At 39.8% G+C, this 23,238-nt stretch overlaps 1 protein-coding gene across 2 annotated transcripts in view; it reads left to right on the top strand.

The window, feature by feature from the left end:
- The first annotated feature begins 4,149 nt into the window (after nucleotides 1-4,149).
- Ppp2r3a (protein phosphatase 2 regulatory subunit B''alpha) overlaps nucleotides 4,150-23,238 on the top strand; it is an 89,044-nt gene continuing 69,955 nt past the window's right edge. Inside the window, exon 1 of one of the 2 annotated variants that reach the window (XM_051140636.1) lies at nucleotides 4,150-6,571. In XM_051140636.1, coding sequence (XP_050996593.1) covers nucleotides 4,580-6,571 — 1,992 coding nt within the window. In that variant the 5' untranslated portion in view covers nucleotides 4,150-4,579. Of the gene's footprint in view, nucleotides 6,572-19,625; nucleotides 20,097-23,238 lie in introns of those variants that run through there. The other variant, XM_051140637.1, reaches the window with a different exon arrangement.

The raw sequence follows: 23,238 nt of genomic DNA, 5'->3' as shown, positions 1-23,238 counted from the left end.
TGGCATCCTTGAAGAAAATATCTTTCCTATCTTGGTGCATCTAAAACTCTCAATGTAAATCAATATCTTTCATGGTATATCATTCTTAATGCTTGGCATTATTTCTTTTTTTAAATTTTGTGCGCATATGTGGGGGGGTGGGGAGAAAGCCCCCCAGAAGCCAATAGAAGATGTTATATCCCCTGGAACAGCAGCTATGTGAGCCGTCTGATGTGGTGGCTGGAAATGGACTCAGGTACTCTGAAAGAAAAGCAAGTGCACGTAACTATGGAGTCATCTATCTTGCTTCAACTTGATGCTATTTCTGTGTTCTGTGTTTGGGTTGTTCTGGTTGTGTGCTTTTTAAAAAGTAATTTCTTCCATTGCTATGTTTAATTTTTGTTCCATGAACACATTTTATGGCTGCGCTACCTTATAGTTTTCCTTAATTGCTGGACACAGCTGTTACTGTTGAACTTTCTGTATCAGCTTCGTCTAGTTTTATATAAGCCACCTGAAAATTTGAATACAAACAAGTTGAGGGTGAAGCAACAGTTAGTTCACACTCCATTCACATAACAACTAAATTAAGACATAGAAGAACAAAATTAGGGTTAGGAAGCAGGCTATGATGGTATACTCCTATAATCCCAGCACTTGAGAGGCAGAAGCAGGAGAATTGCTGCAAACTGGGAGCCACCTAGGCCTACATAGTGATACCAATTCAGATACACCTGAAGAAAACCCTAAAGAAAACAGTGATAGAATATTAGAATTAACATTTAAATCTTCCACTTGGAAAATCCAAGTATTATGATGATATCAGTGTTCCTTTCAAATCATGTTTATTATGTCTGCACTCAAATTCTAGGAAATTTTTCTTGAAATTGACAGTTCAACAGTTTATCTAGAACACAAAAAACATTTAGAGGATAAGGAATCAGAAATTAGGGATGTGGGTTGTATCTCAAGTTAACAAAACCTCAATAGTAATTAATCCAAAGAACCATCAGTTAATACCATAACCACTATAAAATTTCAACACAAGAAAGATATCTTCAGCACATGGTAGTGCATGTCCATAATCCTAGCACACACGAGGCAGAGGCAGGCGAGTCACCAGTTTGAGGCCAGCCTAGTGAGACCCTGTCTCCAAACAACTATCCTTGTATATTGTTTCTTTACTCACGAAAAAGTAAAGGATAATAATAGGTTGCCTTCCATAAATAATAAATGAAGTAAAAACAATAGTTTTTAGGATTAAAGAAAGAAAATACACAGCTGGGCGTGGTGGCGCACGCCTTTAATCCCAGCACTCGGGAGGCAGAGGCAGGCGGATTGCTGTGAGTTCGAGGCCAGCCTGGTCTACAAAGCGAGTCCAGGATGGCCAAGGCTACATAGAGAAACCCTGTCTCGAAAAACCAAAAAAAAAAAAAAAAAAAAAAAAAAAAAAAAAAAAAAAAGATTTTTATTATTAACATGCCATTAGTGTTGGGCATAATGGCAAATGCCTTTAATGCCAGCACTCAGGAGGTAGAAGCAGGTGGATTCAATGCCATCCTTGTCTCCATATGTTCCATGCCAGCCATGGCTACCTAGTGACACCCTGTCTTAAAACAATCACCATAACAGTGATGAGCCAGGGAAATGATTGTTCTCCTTGAATGCTATATTTTTCCTGTCATTGCTTTAATACACTGTTCTTGGTTCATCCATATTACACATTCAGCAAGTCATGCTGACTATACCTTTGAAATAGATACATCCAAACATCTGCTGCACTGTTGCTATCTTGGGCCTAACATCCCAGCATTCCTGCTTGGCCATTTGCAATCCTGTTTATTTCCCTGTTTCTTTTCTTGTCTTCTCTGTGCCTGAAAGCAACATCCAAAATCACCAATTTAAAATATGCCTCTCTTTGGGTCTTTTCTCTACTCACTGTTCATCAGTGTTAAATTCAGTTCCAGTATAGAGACCTGTATCATGCATGACAAGGCTTCACCTCACCTGTGTGACCTTATCTCCTATACTAGTCTTGCTTTCTTTGCCCCAGCCAATCCGTCTCCTTATCCTTGCAGTAAATCAAGTGCGTCCCCACCTCGGGACCTTTGCGCTTAAGGTTTATCTGTCTGGGCCGGGCAGTGGTGGCGCACGCCTTTAATCCCAGCACTCGGGAGGCAGAGGCAAGTGGATCGCTGTAAGTTCGAGGCCAGCCTGGCTACAAAGCAAGTCCAGGACAGCCAAGGCTACACAGAGAAACCCTGTCTCAAACAAAAAAGAAAAGAAAACAAAAAAAGATGTATCTGCCTGATATGATTTACCTGATAATAACTGTTTGGCCTTTTCCCTCTCTTTTTTACAAGGTCTTTGTTCAGATGTCAATAAAGTTGCCTCTGACTTCTTTTTAATTGAACACCTTCATATTTTTCCTGAATCCTTACCCCGCTTCATTTTTCTCAATAATACATACCTAGTGGATTATATGTTTACTTACATGTTACTCTTTTTCCCAATTAGATTTTCGCCTCAGTAAGGGCAAGGCCATTTCTTTGTTCATTGTTGTGATCCCTAGCACTTAAAAAGAGCAAAAGTCATAGTAAGCATTCTGTTTCTTCTGATTAAATGGATGCACTGACAGAGCATGTTTGGAAACTATTACAGATTTTACAAGCTGTTTTTAAAGTAAGGATAATAAAAGAAATCTTATGCATATGGTAAAAAGAGAGAAAGAGATGTACATGAAGCAGGCTCTAAAAATAAGGAATCAAGTCAGACATGGCGGTGCACACCTTTAATCCCAGCACTCGGGAGGCAGAGGCAGGCAGATCTCTGTGAGTTGGAGGCCAGCCTGGTCTACAAAGCGAGTCCAGGACAGCCAAGGCTACACAGAAAGACTCTGTCTCCAAAAACAAAAACATTAAAAGGAATCGAGAGCAGTAGTAAAGGTTATTTTTTCTGTAAAAACAGATAAGGTGATAGGAGAATAATTTCCAACTATAGAGGAACTTTCAAAATTAGGAACAGGCCCCAAGTTTTGGCAGTCTTTGAGGAGAGACTTGGTTGATAGAAGCAGAAGGTAGGTGCAGGGGAGTAGTAGAAAACACAGGAATAGGTGGCTTAGAAATATCAGAAGACTGTTCCTTTTTTTGTTTTTGTTTTGTTTCATTTTTTGATTTTCAAGGCAGAGTTTTTCTGTGTAGCCCTAGCTGTCCTGGAACTTACTCTATAGACCAAGCTGGCCTCATACTCAGAGGATTCACGTGCCTTTGCCTCCCAAGTACTGGAATTAAAGGTGTGTGCCACCACTGCCTGGCCAGAAGACCATTCTTTTTTTTTTTTTTTTTAATTTTATTAATTTATTTAGTTTAGAACTCAATTGTTATCCCATCAATTGTGTCCTCCCAATCCTCCCTCCCTCCCGCTTTCACCCTATTCCCTTCCCCTAGGTCTATGACCGAGGGGGACCTCCTCCCCCACTATATGGCCCAGGCTATCAAGTCTCATCTTGGTAGCCTGCTTATTCTTTCTTTGAGTGCAGTCAGGCCTCCCCACCAAGGGGAGGTGGTCAAATATGGAGCACCAGAGTTCGTGTCAGAGTCAATTCCTGCTCTCCACATAACTGTCCTGTCCATTGGCTAGATCAGAGTAGGGGTCTGATGTTTACTATTGTATTGACTTTGGTTAGTACAATAGTTTGAGCAGAGCCCCCTGGGCCCCAATCCACCCATCACGATGTTGTTCTTATAGGTTTCTAAGACCCTCTGGATCCTTCCATTTCCCCATCTCATGTATTTCTCTTACCTAGAGTCTTAGTAGGATGTCCTCACATCTGTCCCAATCTCCTGGTAAATGAAGACGTTCATGGGCTGTGCCTTTTGGGCTAGTGCCCAATTATACCATGAGAGCAGAAGCACATTCTTGATCCATGAGGAGAGCCATGAGGATGAGAACACTGTCTAGATATAAGCATGTGACTGTCATATAAGAAGGCAAGAAGAGGAATATGGGAATCTCATTTGGGCACATATGAAAAGACAGACTGCTTGAAGTACTGAGTGTAGAATATAACAAAACAAGGACTATATTAGATCTCAGCAACCAGTGACATGATGGAGACTAGAGATCATTGATTAACTACATGTGCTTAATTATTTTCTTCTTTTATTCTAGGTTTCTCTGTCGCTTACAGAAAAATGGATCACTTAAGGCTTTGGAGGACTCAATTATCACAGTACTCCTGTACCACCAACTAAGATTTATACGACAGTTTATGGCAACAAATCTTCATATTATAGAACCACTGGAGAATTAAAAGAATATATTCTTCCATAAAATAATCCTATAGTATCATGTTACTAAATAAAACTAAAATGTACACTATTTAAGTTATTAAGCATACATGTGCAGCAGCTACTGTGTATTGACAGTTACCAAACCTCAAATTTAAAGATTTTCCTTCATGAAAAGGGTTACTATATTTTGCAAGAAACCACTGAACATTGTCATTAAATATTTTTTTCAGTGAAGTATCATTTAGGAAATTTTTCTTGAAGCAAATTCTATAAAGTTCCAAGTCCTACCATTGAGTGAGTTTGATATTATGGCAGCAACTTACAGACTTGTGGTTAGCACTGTGAACCATTATAGCAGTGTGGTGATAGACCGGCGATTTGAACAAGCCATACATTATTGCACTGGAACCTGCCATACCTTCACACATGGAATAGACTGCATTGTGGTGCATCATAGTGTTTGTGCAGACCTCTTGCATATCCCTGTGTCTCAGTTCAAAGATGCGGATCTGAACTCTGTGTTTTTGCCCCATGAAAATGGGCTTTCCTCAGCTGAAGACTATCCTCATCAAGCCCTCACAGGCATACCCAGGGCCAAGAGAGCATCTACATTTCAAAATACCTGTAACGTAAAGGATATTGCTGGAGAAGCAATCAGCTTTGCCAGTGGGAAAATAAAGGAATTTTCCCTTGAAAGACTCAGAAACTCAAACCATGCAGCTTATAAAAAAGGAAGGAAAGTTAAATCTGACTCATTTAATAGGAGGTCAGTTGATTTTGACTTACTCTGTGGCCATTATAATAATGATGGGACCTCTCCATCCTTTGGCTTACTCCGGAGTTCCTCAGTTGAGGAAAAATCTTTATCTCACAGAAATTCATTTGATGCAAATCTGACTTCCATGTTTTCTCAGAACTTTTCTGAAGAAGACCTAGTTACTCAGATTTTGGAAAAACATAAAATAGATCATTTTTCTCCTGGGACAGACATAAAAATGTGCTTGGACATCTTACTGAAATGCTCTGAAGATTTGAAAAAATGTACAGACATCATTAAACAATGCATAAAGAAAAAGTCAGGCAGTAGCATCAATGAAGGAAGTGGCAGTGATGCAGTTCCTAACTCTGAAACTGTCTATATGAATGTAATGACCAGGTTAGCATACTACCTGAGAAAGTTACCATTCGAATTTATGCAGTCTGGGAATAACGAGACCATAGATTTAACAGAATTTGTCAATAATATACCTAACTTACAACTGACTCCATTCTCCCCATTATATGGGACTGAACAGCCCCCCAAATATGAGGACATTGTCCACCTCTCGGCCCTTGATTCTGGACAGTTTCAGACTGTTGAATTACAAGATGAAAAGCATAATTTTAAACAAACAGGCACTGTTAAAGCCACTCCAAGCAACACAAATTCCTTGTGTAGCTTGGAGGTAAAAGATTCTGGAACTCCAAAACATGTGCCGCTTCAGCCACCATCATTAACCAGGAATCATTTAGAGAGTGTTTCTTCTGGTGACTTGATCGAAACTCTTTATATTGAAGAAGAGTCAGATGGAAAGAAGTCATCATTAGATAAAGGGCAAAAAGCAGAGAACGGACAAGGTCAAGAACCATTAAAGATAAATGAACATAAAGAATTTTCAGACCATGACACTCTTCTTAAAAAGTGTCCTGCCTCAGTGCAAAATGAAATTGGTAAGATATTTGAAAAGCCGATGATGGTTCATCTACCTAAGGAAGAATCTAAATTAGAAGTTCCCACCATAGAACTAGGAAACCAGAGACACGTTCTGAATCCTAACAGTCAAGAAGAGATAGACAAACTGTTAATGGATTTGGAATCATTTTCACAGAAGATGGAGACCTCTCTAGGGGAACCTCTGGCCAAGAGTAAAAGCATCAGCTCTCTAAATAGTCATAGTCATGTGACTGGTCAGACCCATGCAGATCTTGAACCTAAACCTGTAGTCTCTTCACCTACTGAAAAAGTCGCACCTTCTTGTCTTACAAAGATTATTGAAAACAATGGACACAAAATAGAGGAAGAAGACCGAGCCCTCTTACTTCGAATTCTGGAAAGCATTGAAGACTTTGCTCAAGAACTAGTTGAATGCAAGTCAGGCAGAGGGAGCCTATCACAAGAAAAGGAAATGATGCAAATTCTACAGGAAACCTTGACAACTTCCTCCCAGGCCACCCCATCAGTCTGTAGGAGCCCTGTTGGTGAGAAACCCAAAGATAATACTTCAGTTGTTTTGATTCAGCAGACACCGGAGGTGATCAAGGTAAGATCCAAGTATCATGAGTTCTGAGAATTTTCCAAATACAAGGTATTGTTTGTAAAATATATAAATAGAAACTACTTTTCTTAGTCATTTTAAGTTCTGTGCTAGGAATGATCTCAGTTCAGTTGAAAAGAAGCAAAGGATTTGAACCAAACAGATTGCTTTTATCTGTCCTGTCCATGTACTCCATATCTTCCTTCTAAGTTCTGCAGCAAAAAGAAAGTCACATAGCCTTAGTATCTATCTCTATATAAAAAGAATTAATACACTTATAGACTTCCTTTGTAGACCAGGCTGGCCTCAAACTCACAGAGACCCACTTGCCTCTGCCTCCTGAGTACTGGGATTAAAGGCATGAGCAACATTACATAATTTTTGAAAGTTGAATTTTAGAGATAGCACTTATGTGGCCAAGTTAAAAAATAAAGTTAATGTCAGGCATAATGGCTCACCCTAGCACTTGGGAGGCAGGCAGGTGGATCTCTGTAAGTTCAAGGCCAGCCTGATCTACATAGTGAGTTCCAGGACAACCAGAGATACATAACAAGACCCTGTCATTAAAAATAAATATTATTTTAACCTTGTTAAAAATTTTTTGGGGCCCAGCAAGATGACTCAGAGAAGCAAGGCACCTTCTGTGCAGGCTTAGTTCAACATCTGGGACCCATGTAATGGTAAAAGGAAAGAACTAAGTTCACAAGTTGTCTCCTGACACCTGCACATTATGCACATGTACATAATAATACATTTTTATTTTAAGTATATTTTAAAGGATTTTTAGTTTTTTCTTTTTGGTGCAAAGCCTCATTATATAGCCTCGGCTGGCCTAGAACTCATAGATTCTACTTGTCTCTGCCCCTGAGTGCTGGGATTACAGACTGTGCCACAGCACCCAGCAAGATTTTAATTTTAAATGTACATGTATGGATATGTGAGTACAGTGCCTGCAGAAGTCAGAAAAGGCTACTGACTCCCTAGGAGTCAGAATACAGGAAGTTGGAAGGTGCCCAATATGAATGCTGAGCATTAAACTTGTGCTCTCTGGGGAAATGCATTCTTAATTATTGAGGCATCTATCCAGCCCAATATATAATTTTTATGACTTCATTTATTCTGAGCATTGTGGTACAGCTCTGTAATCTCAGAATTAAGAATGTAAAAGTGGGGGATTAGAGAGATGGCTCAGTGGTTAAGAGCACTAGCTGCTCTTCCCGAGGACCCAGGTTTAATTCCGAGCACCCACATGGCAGCTCACAGCTGTCTAACTCCACTTCCAGGGAATCTGACACCCTCACACCAATGCACATAAAATTATATTGATTTGTTGTTGTTGTTTCCAAGACAGAGTTTCTCTGTCTAACCCTGGCTGTCCTGGACTCATTTTGATTGTTTTTTTAAGAAAGGAAAAAAGCAAGAAAGGAAAAAAGCAGGAGAACCCTGAGTTCAAGGCCAGTGTGGACTGTATAGTGACTTGAAGACTGACTTAAAGTCCATGAGTTCAAGGCCAGTGTGGACTGTATAGTGACTTGAAGACTGACTCAAACTCCCTAGAAAGACCCTGTCTCAAGAAGACAAAACCTAGGGAGATGGCTCAGCGATAGAGCCCTTGCCTGTCATGTGATACCCAACTGGAACGGGCCTGAAGGAGATTATTTGACAGAACAAAAAGGTGAATTGTGATCCGGCGAATAATTCTACCCGCTACACATTTATGGCCATTGTTCTGTGTGCACATTTTTAGTTTCCAGAACCATTACAATTTAAAACAATATAGAACATACTTAGTTATTAAATGAAGACTTTGCTCAGCTGCTCACTGAGCATTTATGGGAACTCTGTGGGTCTCATTTATTGATTGGCAGGTGTTGATAATGTTAGTTTTAGAGAAGAAGCCCAATTCTGAGAGCCCGAGGAAGCTGCTCTAGCCACTGCTCCCGAATCCATCCAAGGGGATAGTGACGAAGGTAGGAAAGGAGGTTATAAAAGCACTGTGGCCATGCCAGGAGAAAAGGGGCAGTGTCTTCAGAGCGCTGGCAGCACTTTTAAATTTCTAGAAAAGGGAACAGAGACAAAGGTTAAAGGTTTGCATAACTGAGGGTTTGCAGAGCCTAGCAAAGCAGGCAGTCTTGTGCAAACCGTGGTCAGGCTGGTCATTATCTTTAGATGGTAAGCTCTGCTCTTTGGTTACAAGGAAAGCTGTTATTGCCTGTGGAGGTAGTTTAGTTCTTCTCATGGGATATTTATCTATCAGATCATTTCTTCCTGGAATACAAGTCAGAAAAAGGAAAATGGAATTAGTTCCTTTGAACTTAGAGCAAAGACTGGAGATGCCTGTCCAGATGCTACTTCCATAGTCTCGTCTTACTTACTCTAACTTGGAGTGGTGGGTTAGGATTAGCAGATTCAGATGGAGAGTCTTTAAACGGTTTGCATACTTATGTGCAGAGTTGAACGAGAAATCTGACCCAAATTTTAGGATAGCAAAGGAAATAGGTACAAAAAAATAAAACACCATGTTCTTAATCATCCGTTGTGTCATGTACACCCAAATGAAGAGTCAGTGATTTTAGCAAGTACAGCTTCTAAGTCCCTATTAATAATATCTTTAGTTAGCCAGGCTTGGTGGCACAGGCCTTTAATCCCAGCATTCCGGGAGGCAGAGGTGAGTTCAAGGCCAGCCTGGTCTACAAAGTGAGTCCAGGGACAGCCAAGACTACACAGAGAAACCCTGTCTCGAAAAACAAAAACAAAACAAAACAAAACAAATATCTTTAGTTAAATTGGGTCATCACTGGGAGAGAAATTGAATAAATTAGTTACAAAAGTAAAATAAAAGATTTTCATATTCAAGACACTACTGATGTGTTTAACATGTTATAAAGGACAAAAATACCTATGTTGTAACCTCAAAATGCTAATGATCTCCTAAGAGCTGCAGTTATTGTAAGCTAACTTAAATATAAAACATTTAGGGATATTTTCTCAATAATCTGCCTACTAAATGAGCAATGTCCACATTCTCTGATAATCTATTATAATTTTTCACAACCACTATAACCAGAAACTCTTATTGTGATGCCACATTTTGAATGTTTATTAAGATCTCTTCCTATATTGTCTCCTATGGGAAAAAAGGAGACAGAGAGTGGGTACGGATAATACTCCCAATCTTGGCATAAGGTCCCTGGTGACATTCTCAACCTAACACAGAGCCAGGCACTAAATGACCTTCCTACGTTTTTGTTGTTGTTGGTTTTCTTTTCTTTCTTTTTTTTTTTTTTTTAAGATTTATTTATTTATTATCATGTATACAGTGTTCTGCTTGCATGTACTCCTGCAAGCCAGAAGAGGGCGCCATATCACATTACAGATGGCTATGAGCCACCATGTGGTTGCTGGGAATTGAACTCAGGATCTTTGGAAGAGCAGGCGGCGCTCTTAACCACTGAGCCATCTCTCCAGCCCTTTTCTTTTTTGGGGGGGGGGGGGCGGGGGTTGTTTGTTTCGTTGGTTGGGTTTTTGTTTTTTTTTTTTCTCTCGTTTTGTTTTGTCTTTTTGAAAATGTGGACTGGAATCAGAATGTGATTTAAGATACCATCTTAAAACATTCTTTTAAAAAGTTCCAATATCAAAAAACAGAGTAGAATGTTATGAGATCTCTGCTTGATGGCTTTGTGCAATAGGCCGTATCTCCTTGCTTGGTTAGTGGCTTGTCCTTCCTCTTTTAATCCTCTTCCCATTAATTGCTTTAAGACAGGAATTTGGCTGCCCTTTGCTATGAAACGCCAGACAGTAAATATTTTAGGCATTGTATGTGATGGAATTATTGTTATCTTGTGTGTGTGCGCTTAAACAATCCTTTAAAAATGTTAAACTAGGGTCTGGAAAGATGGTTCAGTTGGTAAGTGTTTCCTGTACAAGCATGAGGACCTTTATTTTGGTTTGGTTTGGTTTGGTTTGGTTTGGTTTGGTTTGGTTTAACTTTTTAAAAATTTATTTATTCACTTTATATCCTGGTGGTAGCCCCATCCCTCCTCACCTCCTAGTCCCATCCTCCCTCCCTCTTCCTCATCCCCCTTCCCTATTCCTGAGAAAAGGGGAGCCCCTTCCCCAAACCCCTTCCACCCCAGCTCATCAAGCAGAACCAGAACTGAGCATGTTCTCTTCCCCTGTGGCCTGGCAAGACAGTCCAGCCTGGGTAAGAGAGTCCATGTCAGAAAGAGCCCCGCCCCCTTTCCAGAGAACCTACATGAAGCCTGAGCTGCCCATTGCTACATCTTTGTAGGGGGCCTGGACAGTCCTTGGTTGGTGCTTCAGTCTCCACAAGCCCCTCTGAGCACCAGTTAGTTGGCTGTGTTGGTCTTCTTGTGGAGCTCCGTTGTGGAGCTCCTGTCCCCTCCAGTGAGAACCTCATTTTGAATCTCCAGCACTCACAGAGAAAGTCTGGTGTGGCAGTACATGTCTATAACCATGATGTTGTGGGTCACAGACCAGCAGATCCTGGGAGCCTAGCCAAAATGGTGAGCTTAAAGTCTGTGAGAGCCTCTGTCTCAAGATAAAGTAAAACAGTTGTCATCTTCCTCTGGTCTCCACATATGCTCACATGGAAACACATACCCTCACTCATGTGTACATACACGCATATACAACACATACCACACAGACAAAATGTTAGACTAATCTTAGAACCAAAAACAGACACTGAGCCAGATTTAGCCCATGAACTATAATTTGTCAGCTCTTGTTTTTTAGCAAATAGAAAGTGTAGTGAATTTTTAAAAAGTGCTCTTATCACCCACCACTGAGCCTTGTCAGGTCTCAGGGATTTGTTTCAGATTTTTGCATTGGTGGTTTCTGTTTGATTTGGTTATTCATTTTTGTTACTGTTTCTTAGTCTAGACAGAGTCTATCTTAAGCACCGTCTGTGCTCAGGCAGGCCTTGAACTTGCAATCCTCTTGCACTAGCTCCCTGGACAGGTGTAGTTATAGGCCTGCCACCAGACCTGACTGTTTAGTGTTTTCATTAGCATCTTGATCTTTCAAAAATTATCTTAGATACAGTAAAACTTATAGGTAAGAGAGTCCATGTCAGAAAAAGCCCTGCCCCCTTACCCCTCCTTTGCTAGTTTCTCCTTTTTCCAGAAGTTTCTACTATTCTGAGATTATCTACTGCTGCATGCTTTCGTACAATACTGCTTTCCATAGTTTTTCTCTTGTTCTGTTTTATTGGTCTATTTGTTTGTTTTCTTGCATAAGCTAGCCAGGCTCTCTGCTGATAAGCTACATTCCCAGCCCTTTTTTGTTTTTGTTTCTAGACAGTCTTGCTGTATGTTTCAGGCTAGTCTAGAACTTGTGCTGCTCATGTCTTAGTCCCCCTAAGTACTAATATTATAAAAATGTGCAACTGCGGTTGGCCTGTGATTTCTTTAAAGAACAATTTGAAAATTATGTCATTGTTGTTATTGTTGCTGCTGCTGCTGTTGTTGTTGTTGTTTTAGACAGCTGAAAACCTTCCAGTTATTGAAAGCATTTTAATTAATGGCCATGTAGGCAGTTAATGACACTGATGATGATATATAAAAGGATGGAGTTGACAGTGTTACATATCATTAACATTTTAATATGTACTCAAAATAATTTTCCAAGAGTCAGCAGTATGTGTTGACCAGATAAAAATGAAATTCAAGCTGCTGTTGTGAAAGAAAGCCAAAAAGAAAATCCTAAGAGGATATTCAGAAAGTGGATGTTGGCATAGACCAGGGGTCAGCCACTTAAGGCCCTTGGGCTAAATCCACCCTGCTGCTGCCAGGACCATAACCACACCTGCTCGTTAAATAATCTATGGCTGCTTTTGTGTTCTACCTGCTAATCTGTAGTTGTGGCAGAGACCCTAAGCCTACAGTATTTATTTACTGTATGGGCATTTATAGAGACAGTTTGTTGACTCCTGTCTGGATAGGACTTCACACTAAATCTACAGAGCCAAGCTTTGATGCTGCTCAGTGCTCTGCTCTTCTGCTTTGTTGAGCAACTCTAGCACCCGAGACAGGAGGGGCCCTTTTTTTTTTTTCTTTTTTTTTTTTTTGGGTTTTTCAAGACAGGGTTTCTGTGTATCCTTGGCTGTCCTGAACTAGCTTTGTGGACCACACTGGCCTCGAACTCTCAGTGATCTGCCTGCCTCTGCCTCCCAAGTGCTGGGATTAAAAGTGTGCGCCACCATGCCCGGCCCAGGAGAGACACTTTTCAAAAGTAGATTTTTGCCCGGAGTAACACGGATGTTTTCCCTAATCTTCCCTCCCTCAGCCCCCGCACCTGTCACAATGACACTCACACACAGTCACTGGCTAACACATGACACTTGAGGATATGCTTTTCTATAAAGCCTCTATATGACAGGAAGTAACTTTGTAGGTTCAAGAATAGCTGATAAATGCAAATGAGTATGCAAGGGAGTCAAATACGACTAACAACAGCCCACAGAGAAGGGAGGTGATCCAGCTACTGTCTGCCAAGGTTAAATAATTATGAATAAGTTACTATGCTGAGGCTATTTTTTAATATTTAATGTGGAGGATAATGGCATAGTTTTATTAAAAAGTAAGTACTAAAAAGATTTACATACTTAGGTAATACTCTGTGAGCGTGTGTCTGTGTTTGTCTGCGTGTGTTAGAGTGCGCATGTGTGTTGGGGGTGTGCATGTGCATGTGGAAGCCAGAGGTCAGCATCTGGTATCTTCTATCTCTTGCCACCTTATTTTTTAGATGAGATCTCACGGAACCCAGCGCTCACTGATTCACTAGACTAGCTGGCTAGTGAGTTCCCTGCCTCCGAAGTAGCAGCACTAGTGTTGCAGACACACCACCATGTCCCATGTCCAGCTTTTATGTGGGTGCTGAAGAGCTGAGCTCAGGTCCTCACGCGGGTACTGCAGGTGCTGTACTGACTGTCTTCCCAGCCCCATTAAGTCATACCTTAGTACTACTTCATTGCTACCAGCAGATGGCATCACAGCCATCTTGGGCCTCTTTAGCTTAATGGGGCAATAGCATGTTACTCATAACTCAAAGGTTAAAAAATAAGCCCTAGCCTCCTTTTATAAACATTTTTAAATTTAACTTTAATAAAAGAGTCAAAACTGTAAATCTAATGAAGTCTGACAACTTAGCATGCCTAGATTTAAAAAGTACAGTTGGGCTCAGCAAGTTGTTCAGTGCTTGTCTAGTGTGTCCATTCCTAGCACTGGAAGGAAAAATGGAGGAGAGAAGTACAAGTCAAAATCTTAACCTGATTTTAATAATTAGTTTTATAATTTGAAACTATTGTCAGTACATTGCCAAGCACAGATTTCAGGAAAGTAGTGAAGGTTATTTACAGCTAGCACATTGGTTTTGTATACTCACTGTAAATCAAAACCTGTATCAGTAGCAGACACTCAGTGAGCGCCCATGTGCTAGTTTGGTTTCTGTTGCTGTAATAAAACATTAACTAAAACCAACTGGGGAGGAAAGGTATTTTTACATCTTAAATGTTAGGATCCATCATCCAGGGACTCCAGGGACAGAGCTCAAGCAGGAACCTAGAGGCAGGCACTGAAGCAGAGGCCACAGGAGAATGTGGCTTACTGACATGCTATCCACTTTCATATACAACCCTGGAGCTCTTGCCCAAGGATCGAACTGCCCACAAGGGGCCTATTAATCAAGAAAACACCCTACACGCTTGCCTAAAAGCCAGTCTCATGGAAGCAATTCTCAATTGAAGGTCCCTCATATCAAGTGACTCTAGTTTGTGTGACATTGGCAAAATCTGACCTGCATGGCCCAATATATATTTGAGGCATTTATTAACAAGGTTCAACTTTTTTAGGGACTTTGTGTACTAATGTAGTGTTTTCATTAATCCTAGCACTTGGGAGGCAGAGTCAGGCAGATCGCTGAGTTCCAGGACAACCAGGCCTACACAGAGAAACCCTGTCTTGAAAAACCAATGAGTCAATCAATCAATATAATTTTTTCAAAGTACTTCAAAAGATTCTAGTATTACACCCAGGCTTAAACTCCCAAAAGTCTTTCCTAATATGACCATCTATAGAAAGTACATAAAATTGTCTTTATTGATTACAAGCTTATTTATTCTGTACCCTAAGTTTCCCCACTTCATAACAATCGCAAATTATGAATCAGAGTCCTTCTATTTCCTCTGAGAGTCCCAGAAAACAATGATGACTTTAGGCTAAAAGTGAGGATGCAGTCTCCTCTCACAGATCTTCTCCTAAAGACCACAGTGCTTTGCCGCCCTCGTAGCTCCACCAGCTCTTGTTTCACAAGCAGTGCTTGTTGTCATTAGTACAGTCCTTACCACCACTTCCAGCCTTGTGTTGATGCAGGGGAGTGTAACGCTCATTCTAGGTTCCAAAGATCGCATTATCCCCTGAGTACTCATGTGCAGTTAGTGGTTGGTGGGTGAGGGGAAAACATTTTTTGCAGTGGTATAGCTATGGATAATGTGCTCATTATCCATACACCTAATAACACCTAATAACAAATCTTGGGCTGGATGTGTGGTACACACCTTTAATCCCAGCTCTCTGTACATAGTGGAAGGCAGATCTCTCTTAGGTCAAGGTCAGCCTGGTCTACATAGTAAGTTCCAGGCCAGCCAGAGCTACACAGTGAGTCCCTCCGTCCAAAAAAGTTTTTTAACATCCATATTGTCTCCTCTCCACCTCTTTCCTGCCTGCCTGCCTGCATCTGTTTAAAGTGTCAATGAAATGGAAACCTTCTGTTCCTTTGTTGATGGTGGGGGTTTTCTTTGTCTTGTTTTGAAATAGGGTCTCACTAAGTTGCCCAGGCTTTGAGCTTACATAGCACAGACGGGCCTCACACTCGTGGTGCTGGTGCTTCAACTTCCTGGCAGCTAAAACGACACGTGTGTGCTACCATGGCCAAGTTGAATTAATGTTTAATTTTTCCCAAAACAGCCAGCTTCCTTTGGTTCCTCAACAGTGTAGTGCTGATATACCACAACCTCCTCCCATCTATTGAACTTCTTTCCTCTGGTGTCTTCTAAGCAAAATCCTTTTGACCAACTCCCTGCTGTCTTTCTGCAATTGCTTCTGACACCACCACGTGGATTCTCAACACCTAAGCTGATTCCCTGGCCTTGCAGCATTGTGTTTCTATTATGCAGATTTGTACAGTTTTTGCTGCCTGGATCATCCCAACAGCCTTCCTAACTGGAAGTGCTTGGCTAATTAGGTATCTTGTTCTCTATAACCGTTTTCAGCTGAGGCTAGTGAGTGACTGTAAATTGCTAAGTGTACAAAATAAAGGCTTGACTTATTCTGGCATAACATATTGATTATAAGCAACAAACATCATTTTGGTGGTGGAGGCGTTGGTTGGTTGGTTGGCTTAGGGGTTTTGTGTGTGTTTGTGTTCTCTTTCTTCTGTTTTTTTGTTTGTTTGTGTGTGTGTGTGTGTGTGTGTGTGTTTCTCCAGTCCAGGGCCTTGTGCATTCTAAGGAAGCACTCTACCACTAAGCCACAAGCACAGCCCCTAGCATGGCACATTGCACATACAATACTGTTTGGCATTAATATGTAGATCAAAATAAGTGACTTAGTTTTTCACTCAATCTTCCATTTTTTTTAAGCAACCCATTCTTAATACATTGCCCAAAGCCGAATCTTTTCCAGAGATAATTAAGGTTATATATCACTGTCTTACTTTCCAAAAGGAGAAGGTCAGAGAATTATAAGATTAGAAAATTGTTTTTAAAACAATTCTGAGTTTCAGACTAAGCCTTACAGGATGAATTCTATGACAGGGAATGTGTTGGGACTCACATACAGTTTTATTCCCCTTTCCTTACTTACCTTCTTTTGGTGCATATCTGTTCCTCCAAACTTAGTACTGTTCTCCTGGGTTCTATAGAGTCTTTTATGACATAGGAAGGGAATGGTTTTTTTCTTGCTTGAGATACAGGAGACTATCTCAAAGAAATGCTTTATCTTTAGGGTCTTAGCAACAAGGCCATCCTCTCTTGCATATGCCTCTGCCAGGAAACCCACAGAGCCCTCACTAAGGAGCTTGTCATTTCATATCTCCTCCTTGAGTGCTTCTCAACTTCCCTGTTGCTGTGACCCTTTAATACAGTTCCTCATCGTGTGGTGACCCCCAACCATAGATTACTTTTGTTGGCTACTTCATAACTGTAATATTGCTACTATTATGAATAGTAATGTAAGTATCTGTTTTCCAGTGGTCTTAGGTGACCCCTGTGAAAGGGTCATTTGACACCTAAAGGGATCATGACCAACAGGTTGAAAACCATGCTCTAGAACAAGCATTTTTGGGCAAGAGAGATAATCTTTCTGAACTTGAGAGCATCTCTCTCGATATATTTTTTTTATAATAGCCCAAAAGTAGAAACAGCCCAAATGTCCAAACAATGGGCTGTTATTTAACCATAAAAATGACCAAAGTACTAGTACATGCTGCTATATTCAAGGCCTTAAACCATGTAAGGTAAAAGAAGCCAGCCACAAAATCATCTCCTGTACCCAAGAATGCCTATTCTAGAGAAATGGTCCACAGGAAAGGAACCCCAGTCTTGGCAGCCAGATCTCCAACTGCCAGCTGAAGAATCCCAGTCATCCTCACAGTAGAAAGTACTAGTTAGTCTCTCATGTCCTGTGGTGTGATCGTTGTCCTGGACACTCACAGAGCACATAGTACAGACAGGACTACCTGTGTCTTCAGACAGGGTAGTCATGGTGAGGAAAGGAAGCAGATCATAGAGCTTGGTGATGTGTGGACTGAAGTTTCCTAATACTTCATCTTTCCCAATAAAGAAGAGGCCACTCTAAAAACAATGTTCTTAGGTGCTGTATTCCAGGGTGCACTCCTTGTACGTCAGATGCTCAAGTCTTTACTAAGACCAAGCAGCTATAGTCCCATGCCTTCTGTGGGGGGAGCGGGGGGGTGGTAGTTTCATCGTGTAGGTCTAGCTGACCCAGAACTCAGAGGCATGCCTCTGCCTCACAAAGTGCTGAGTTTAAAGGCATTCAGCACCACACCTCACCAGCATTTGGACTTTTAACCGTTGTTCTGACCTTAAAATTTCAGAAATATACAAGAAGTAAATGAAATATGTAAATATTTCTTGTTTTGCTTTTCTTTTTTAAGGGAAGCAAATATTTTATTTAAATCAATTGTCAAATCACAATTTATCCAAATGAACATAATGCAACATTGTTCTTAAAAGAAGGGCCACAGATATAACACAGACAAACTCTAGTATCTATCAAAATACCATTTGTAAAGAACAGGACTCCCTTCGTTCTGCGTATGAATTTGGTCCAGCATATAAAAGTACAATCAAAAAGTACAACAGATTCCTTCTGCAAGAAAAACATCTCGGGGTCCCGCTCAAACTAAGGCACCAGCCAAGGACAATACAGGCGGTAAACTTTAAACCCCTACCCAGATCTAGCCAACAGTCAGAACAGTCTCCACACTTGAGTGGAGAGTGGGATATGACTTTCTCACGTACTCTGGTGCCTCACATTTGACCATGTCCCCTGGAGGGGGAGACCTGGTGGCACTCAGAGGAAGGACAGCAGGTTACTGAGAAGAGACTTGATACCCTATGAGCATATACAAGGGAAGGTAATCCCCCTCAGGAACAGTCATAGGGGAGGGGAATAAGGGGAAAATGGGAGGGAGGGAAGAATGGGAGGATACAAAGGGATGGGATAACCATTGAGATGTAACAAGAATAAATTAATAATAAAAAATTTAAATAAAAAAAAGAAAAATAATAATAATTTCCTACAACAAAAAAAAAGAAAGAAAGAAAAACATCTCATGGCCTTAGGCACACTCGTCTGTCTACATCATTAAAAGATGGAGCTCAGTCTGCCACTGAGGAGACTTCTGTCCATCCTGGACTGATTAGTTGTCTTGTTTTTCAATTCACCATTGTCCTACAAAGAGGGAGTACTAAGAAGCTTCATTATCTTCTCTGTCTTCATGGCCAACACAGCATCTGGCACGTAGTAATCGGTAAAATATTTGAATGAGTGAATGACTTATAATTGAACTTGCCCTGGAGAGTTTAGACACCACTGACTAATAATTAGTTCATAAAATCTTACAAATATTAACTCTTTTGCCTGAATGTGATTAAGCCTGATAGTCAATAGAGAAGCAACTATATTTAGATATAGAAATTTGTATCTTAAATATTTTAATTTTTACATTTGTTTATTGTATATACATATATATATACACTCACATTTTTAGAGTCTTTTCTTTATGGTGTTTTATTTTTTCTAGAAATAAAAAATAAGTCCTGATTGGTGAGATTAATTAAAAATGAATAGCAAAATATAAATATACATGAGAGAACATTTTGATAATTTACTTATAAATATTAAAATAAGGGCAATATTTAATATATGGTAAAATAATGAAATATTTTTATTTCTCTAAAGTTTCTCAAAAGAAAAAGTCTTATAAGCTCAAAATGTGCTGTTATTCTTTTTGACCATCTCTTGTACCCTTGTTTGGTAAAAATTTCATTCATGTTTCATTCATTCAGATGTTTCTCTGTTAGGATGTTAGGTTGTTCCACTTTCTTAAAAACACTTTTGATATTAAATTTTCAAACTACATCCAAATCACTTCCAAAATTATGTTTAATGGTTAGAATAGTCTGCTTTTAAAACCAACAAATATTTTTGTAAATTATCAGTTGAGAATGACCATTTCTGTCATATTTTGGGTGGTGAGATTTAGGGGTATGGAATGAATAATTGCTTCCCCTTCAGATAATAAACAACTAATCTTGAAATAATTTCAAATTTGAAGGTTAATTTCTTTTGTTTTGTGTAAGCAAGTAACAAAAGACAAAAGTGCTCCACATATATTTTTCCACCCTGCTCTGAGGATAGAGCATGATGGCACTTTGTTCTGAGTGTCAGAGGTTAGCATTATCTGAGAAGGTGCTATTTTTAGGTCCAACTGTAATGTTTCTAATTGTGGTGCTTGGAGTAGCGGGTGCCTTCTTTTCCCAGAAGGCTCTGCATTCTCAACATGTACAGGTCAATTTCACATAACGCTACCTACAGGAAGCAATAGGCCCTTTTGCAGGCTGTGTTTCTAACTGGAATATTATGAGCAGATATTGGGAGTCACAGGCTGTATTCGGGAACCAGCTGCATGTCCGGACAAGCATGGATTGTGGTCCCAGGAGGCTGAGAGAACACAATGATTAAATGTAATTTGTTTGAGAGATAAGAAGAAAAAGTATCTTTCTACTGACAAGACTGACACTGTCTTCAGAAGTGACTTGACGGCTTGGAAAGTAAACATTCACTTTCCAAAGATGATGATCAAGGAAACATCTTTGCGAAGGGACCCGGATTTAAGGGGAGAATTAGCTTTTCTAGCAAGGGGCTGTGACTTTGTTCTCCCATCACGGTTTAAGAAGCGGCTGAAGTCATTTCAGCAGACACAGGTTTGAAACTTGGGTGTTTCTTTTAAAATATTTTAATTACTAATAAAACTACCCAGTAAACTAACACACAAATAATTTTATTACTCACTTGTATCTTGATATTAGGTCAAGGAATTAATCTGTGTTCTCTGTTCAGCTATTTGCAGAAAGCTATTTACAGAGGGATTCCAGGGGGTTTAAAAATAGAACTCTGGGCCTGGAGTACAGTGCTAACGTTTTTATCCTGTATGGAGGGAATCCTGTTTTGCAGACAATAAATAAACTTGCCAAGTATTTAGCAAGAATACTAGAAAACTATAATTCCTGTAGAAAACTCCTTATTTGTAAATTTAAATCAGTAGATTTTATTAAGATATAGCTATATGAATGTCTGTCTAAAAGAATATGGATCCTGATAATATTTATAAAAGCAGAATTTTTTCTTCATTTATTAGTATGTGTGCATAATGTATGTGAGCACACATACCAGAATACACATATAGACATTAGAGAACAACTTTATGAAGTCAGTTCTTTCTTCCACCTTTATATAGGCCCTGGGGACCAAACTGGTCACCAACCAGGCTTGTGTGGCAAGTGCCTTTATCCACTTTATCATCTTGACAGCTCCCTGAGGTATTTTGATATAGAGACAACTGTGTGTGTCTCCGACACACTGTGGATGTGTAATGACGCATGGCAGTCTAAATTTTAAACAAATGCCTTCTCTAGCAAGCTGATCCTGGTTGCTGCTGCAGTGACTGCGGAGTCCACTTCATTGCTTAAAATCCTAGGGCCAGTGTCTCTCTTGCCACACAAGTTGCCTAACACAGAGTACAATACAAATCAAAGACTATACAAATGCTAGCCATCCAAATTCCAGAAAGGAGTCATAATTTTAGTTATTCTGACCCAGAAAAACTTTGAATTTGGGATGGGGTATGTGATTTTTTTTTTTCTGTGCATCAAAATGGTCAAATATTGGAAATATTACAGTGACACTATCAGTGACTGTTCAGAATGACTAAGTAGTGTAATAATGCTGAAAAGCTGAAGGAATTGAGATACTTTTTCCGACTTACTCTTTTTTTTCTAGTCCTATATTGGACCAAACCAGCTTTATTTAAAATGAAAATATGTCAAACCTGCCAGCAAATCAGGCAAAAATTACAATTTTTTAATCTATGTTTATGAAGTCAATTTTAGTATACTACTTTAAAGTTTAAATTATGTCTTCTAGTAACACAATTGCAAGTAAATTAATAGAGCTGAAAGTTTAGAATAAATGCATCCTTTTTACATTTTCTTTATTATCCAATGAATTAATAAATGCATTCTTATTAGTCAGTTGTTTTGTATTAAGACTTATACACACAACAGAATAGTATGTCATCAAATGTTTGCCCATTCAGTTAGCTTTGGCAGCCAGTATTTGTTCTGAATGCTGTGTTTGTCAGTACAGATGCACAGTTAACATTGAAGGTCTTGTTCTAGACCTTAGCGTGTGTCAGTACCCACTAGCACCAGTGGTCTTAGTTCTAATGCCACAGTTGCCCTGAAATTAAACCTAACTTCCTGGATATCATACTATTGGAAACATTTTCAAGAAACAGAATTTTGATGATTGTATACTTATAGTTTCACAAGCCTCTTTCTGCACAAAAAAGTAAAATAGACACCACACTAATACATAAGATCTAGGTAGCACCTCTGAAGATCTGCCCTGTTTCAGAATTTTAAGAATACTTTCCAGTGCTGCTGACTCATACGACTGTGTAATGATACTTGCAGATTTAGCATTAAGGCAAGGAGATGTTTATTTAGACTAGATGATCACTTTGCTAAATCAAGAGAGGTTTATAAACTTTGGGTTGCTTTACAAGTGGACATGATTATTTATTATTGAATCTAAAGGACTGTGCCAAATTCTGCATTGTTTATAATCTTCTGAGAGCCCCACTGTTTGGCTTTGTCACTCACTGCCTTTCACAAGGACAAATCTGTGCTCAGCAGTGTTTGGAACATTTTATCTATGTTGCATTCTATTATTCCCTTAATTCCTACACTCTTCCAGAGAATGGGGATTGTGGTCTTTGTTTATTACTGAAATTCTAAAGGTTTGGGTAACTCTCGTAAGGTCTAGGAAGCAGGCACTGTTTGCTGTTGTGTTTGTTATGTTTCTTGGCCTCATTTTCTTCTCTGCTGTTCCTCCTTTGACTGTAACTATATGGGATCACTGTTCAAGCATCAGGAAGAGCAGGGTGATTTTAAAAAGAAAGAACATTTGAATAATACTTTGTGTTCACAGTAAATTAAAAAACAACAACAACAGCGTAGGTCTGGGAGTTAGCTCAGTGGCAAAGAGCCTGCCTACCATCCACCAGGACTGGGTGAGACTTCTTGCATACCTCTCCCCCACAGAACCTAACTATTCAGTGACTGTCTTTCCTACTGTCTAATACATTGCAGTGCTGCTGATGACCCTTGTTAATTTAGAACCCTGCAAAAACTTCATGAAATCTTTTTTTTTTTTTTTTTTTTTTCCTGCTAGGAATCTCTGACTTGAACTTAGTCTTCATTGGCATAAAATAAAATTAAATTAAATAAAAAGAAGCTCCTAAGTGGCTGGGCATATGGGGCTGGTGAGATGGCTCAGCAGTTAAGAACACTTGCTGCTCCTAGAGAGGACACGAGTTAGACTCCTAGCAGCCACATGGCAGCTCATCACCATCTCTAACGCCAGTCCCCATGGATCTGAAGCCCTCCTCTAACCTGCACAGCACCAAACATGTGTATGTCACAGACACACACACAGGCAAACACTCATACACATTAAAAATAAATCTTAGCCGGGCATGGTGGCATACACTTAAAATTCCAGCACTCAAGAGGCAGAGGCAGGCAGATCTCTATGAGTTGAAGGCCGATCTGTTCCACAAAGTGAGTCCAGGACAGCCAGAGCTGTTACAGGGAGAAACCCTGTCTCAAGAAACCAAATAAAATAAAATAAATCTAAAAAAAAAAAAAAAAAAACTGGCCATGATAGCATACTGCTGTAATCCCAACACGTGGCCGATGGAGGCAGGACGCTACTGAGACTTGACTATATGGTGAGAGGTCAAGGCTAGCCTAGGCTACATTTGAGACTCTATCTCAATAAAAG

The sequence above is a fragment of the Acomys russatus genome, chromosome 32, assembly GCF_903995435.1.
Source record: "Acomys russatus chromosome 32, mAcoRus1.1, whole genome shotgun sequence".
NCBI lineage: Eukaryota > Metazoa > Chordata > Mammalia > Rodentia > Muridae > Acomys > Acomys russatus.
This window is presented reverse-complemented; position numbering and strand designations above follow the sequence as displayed.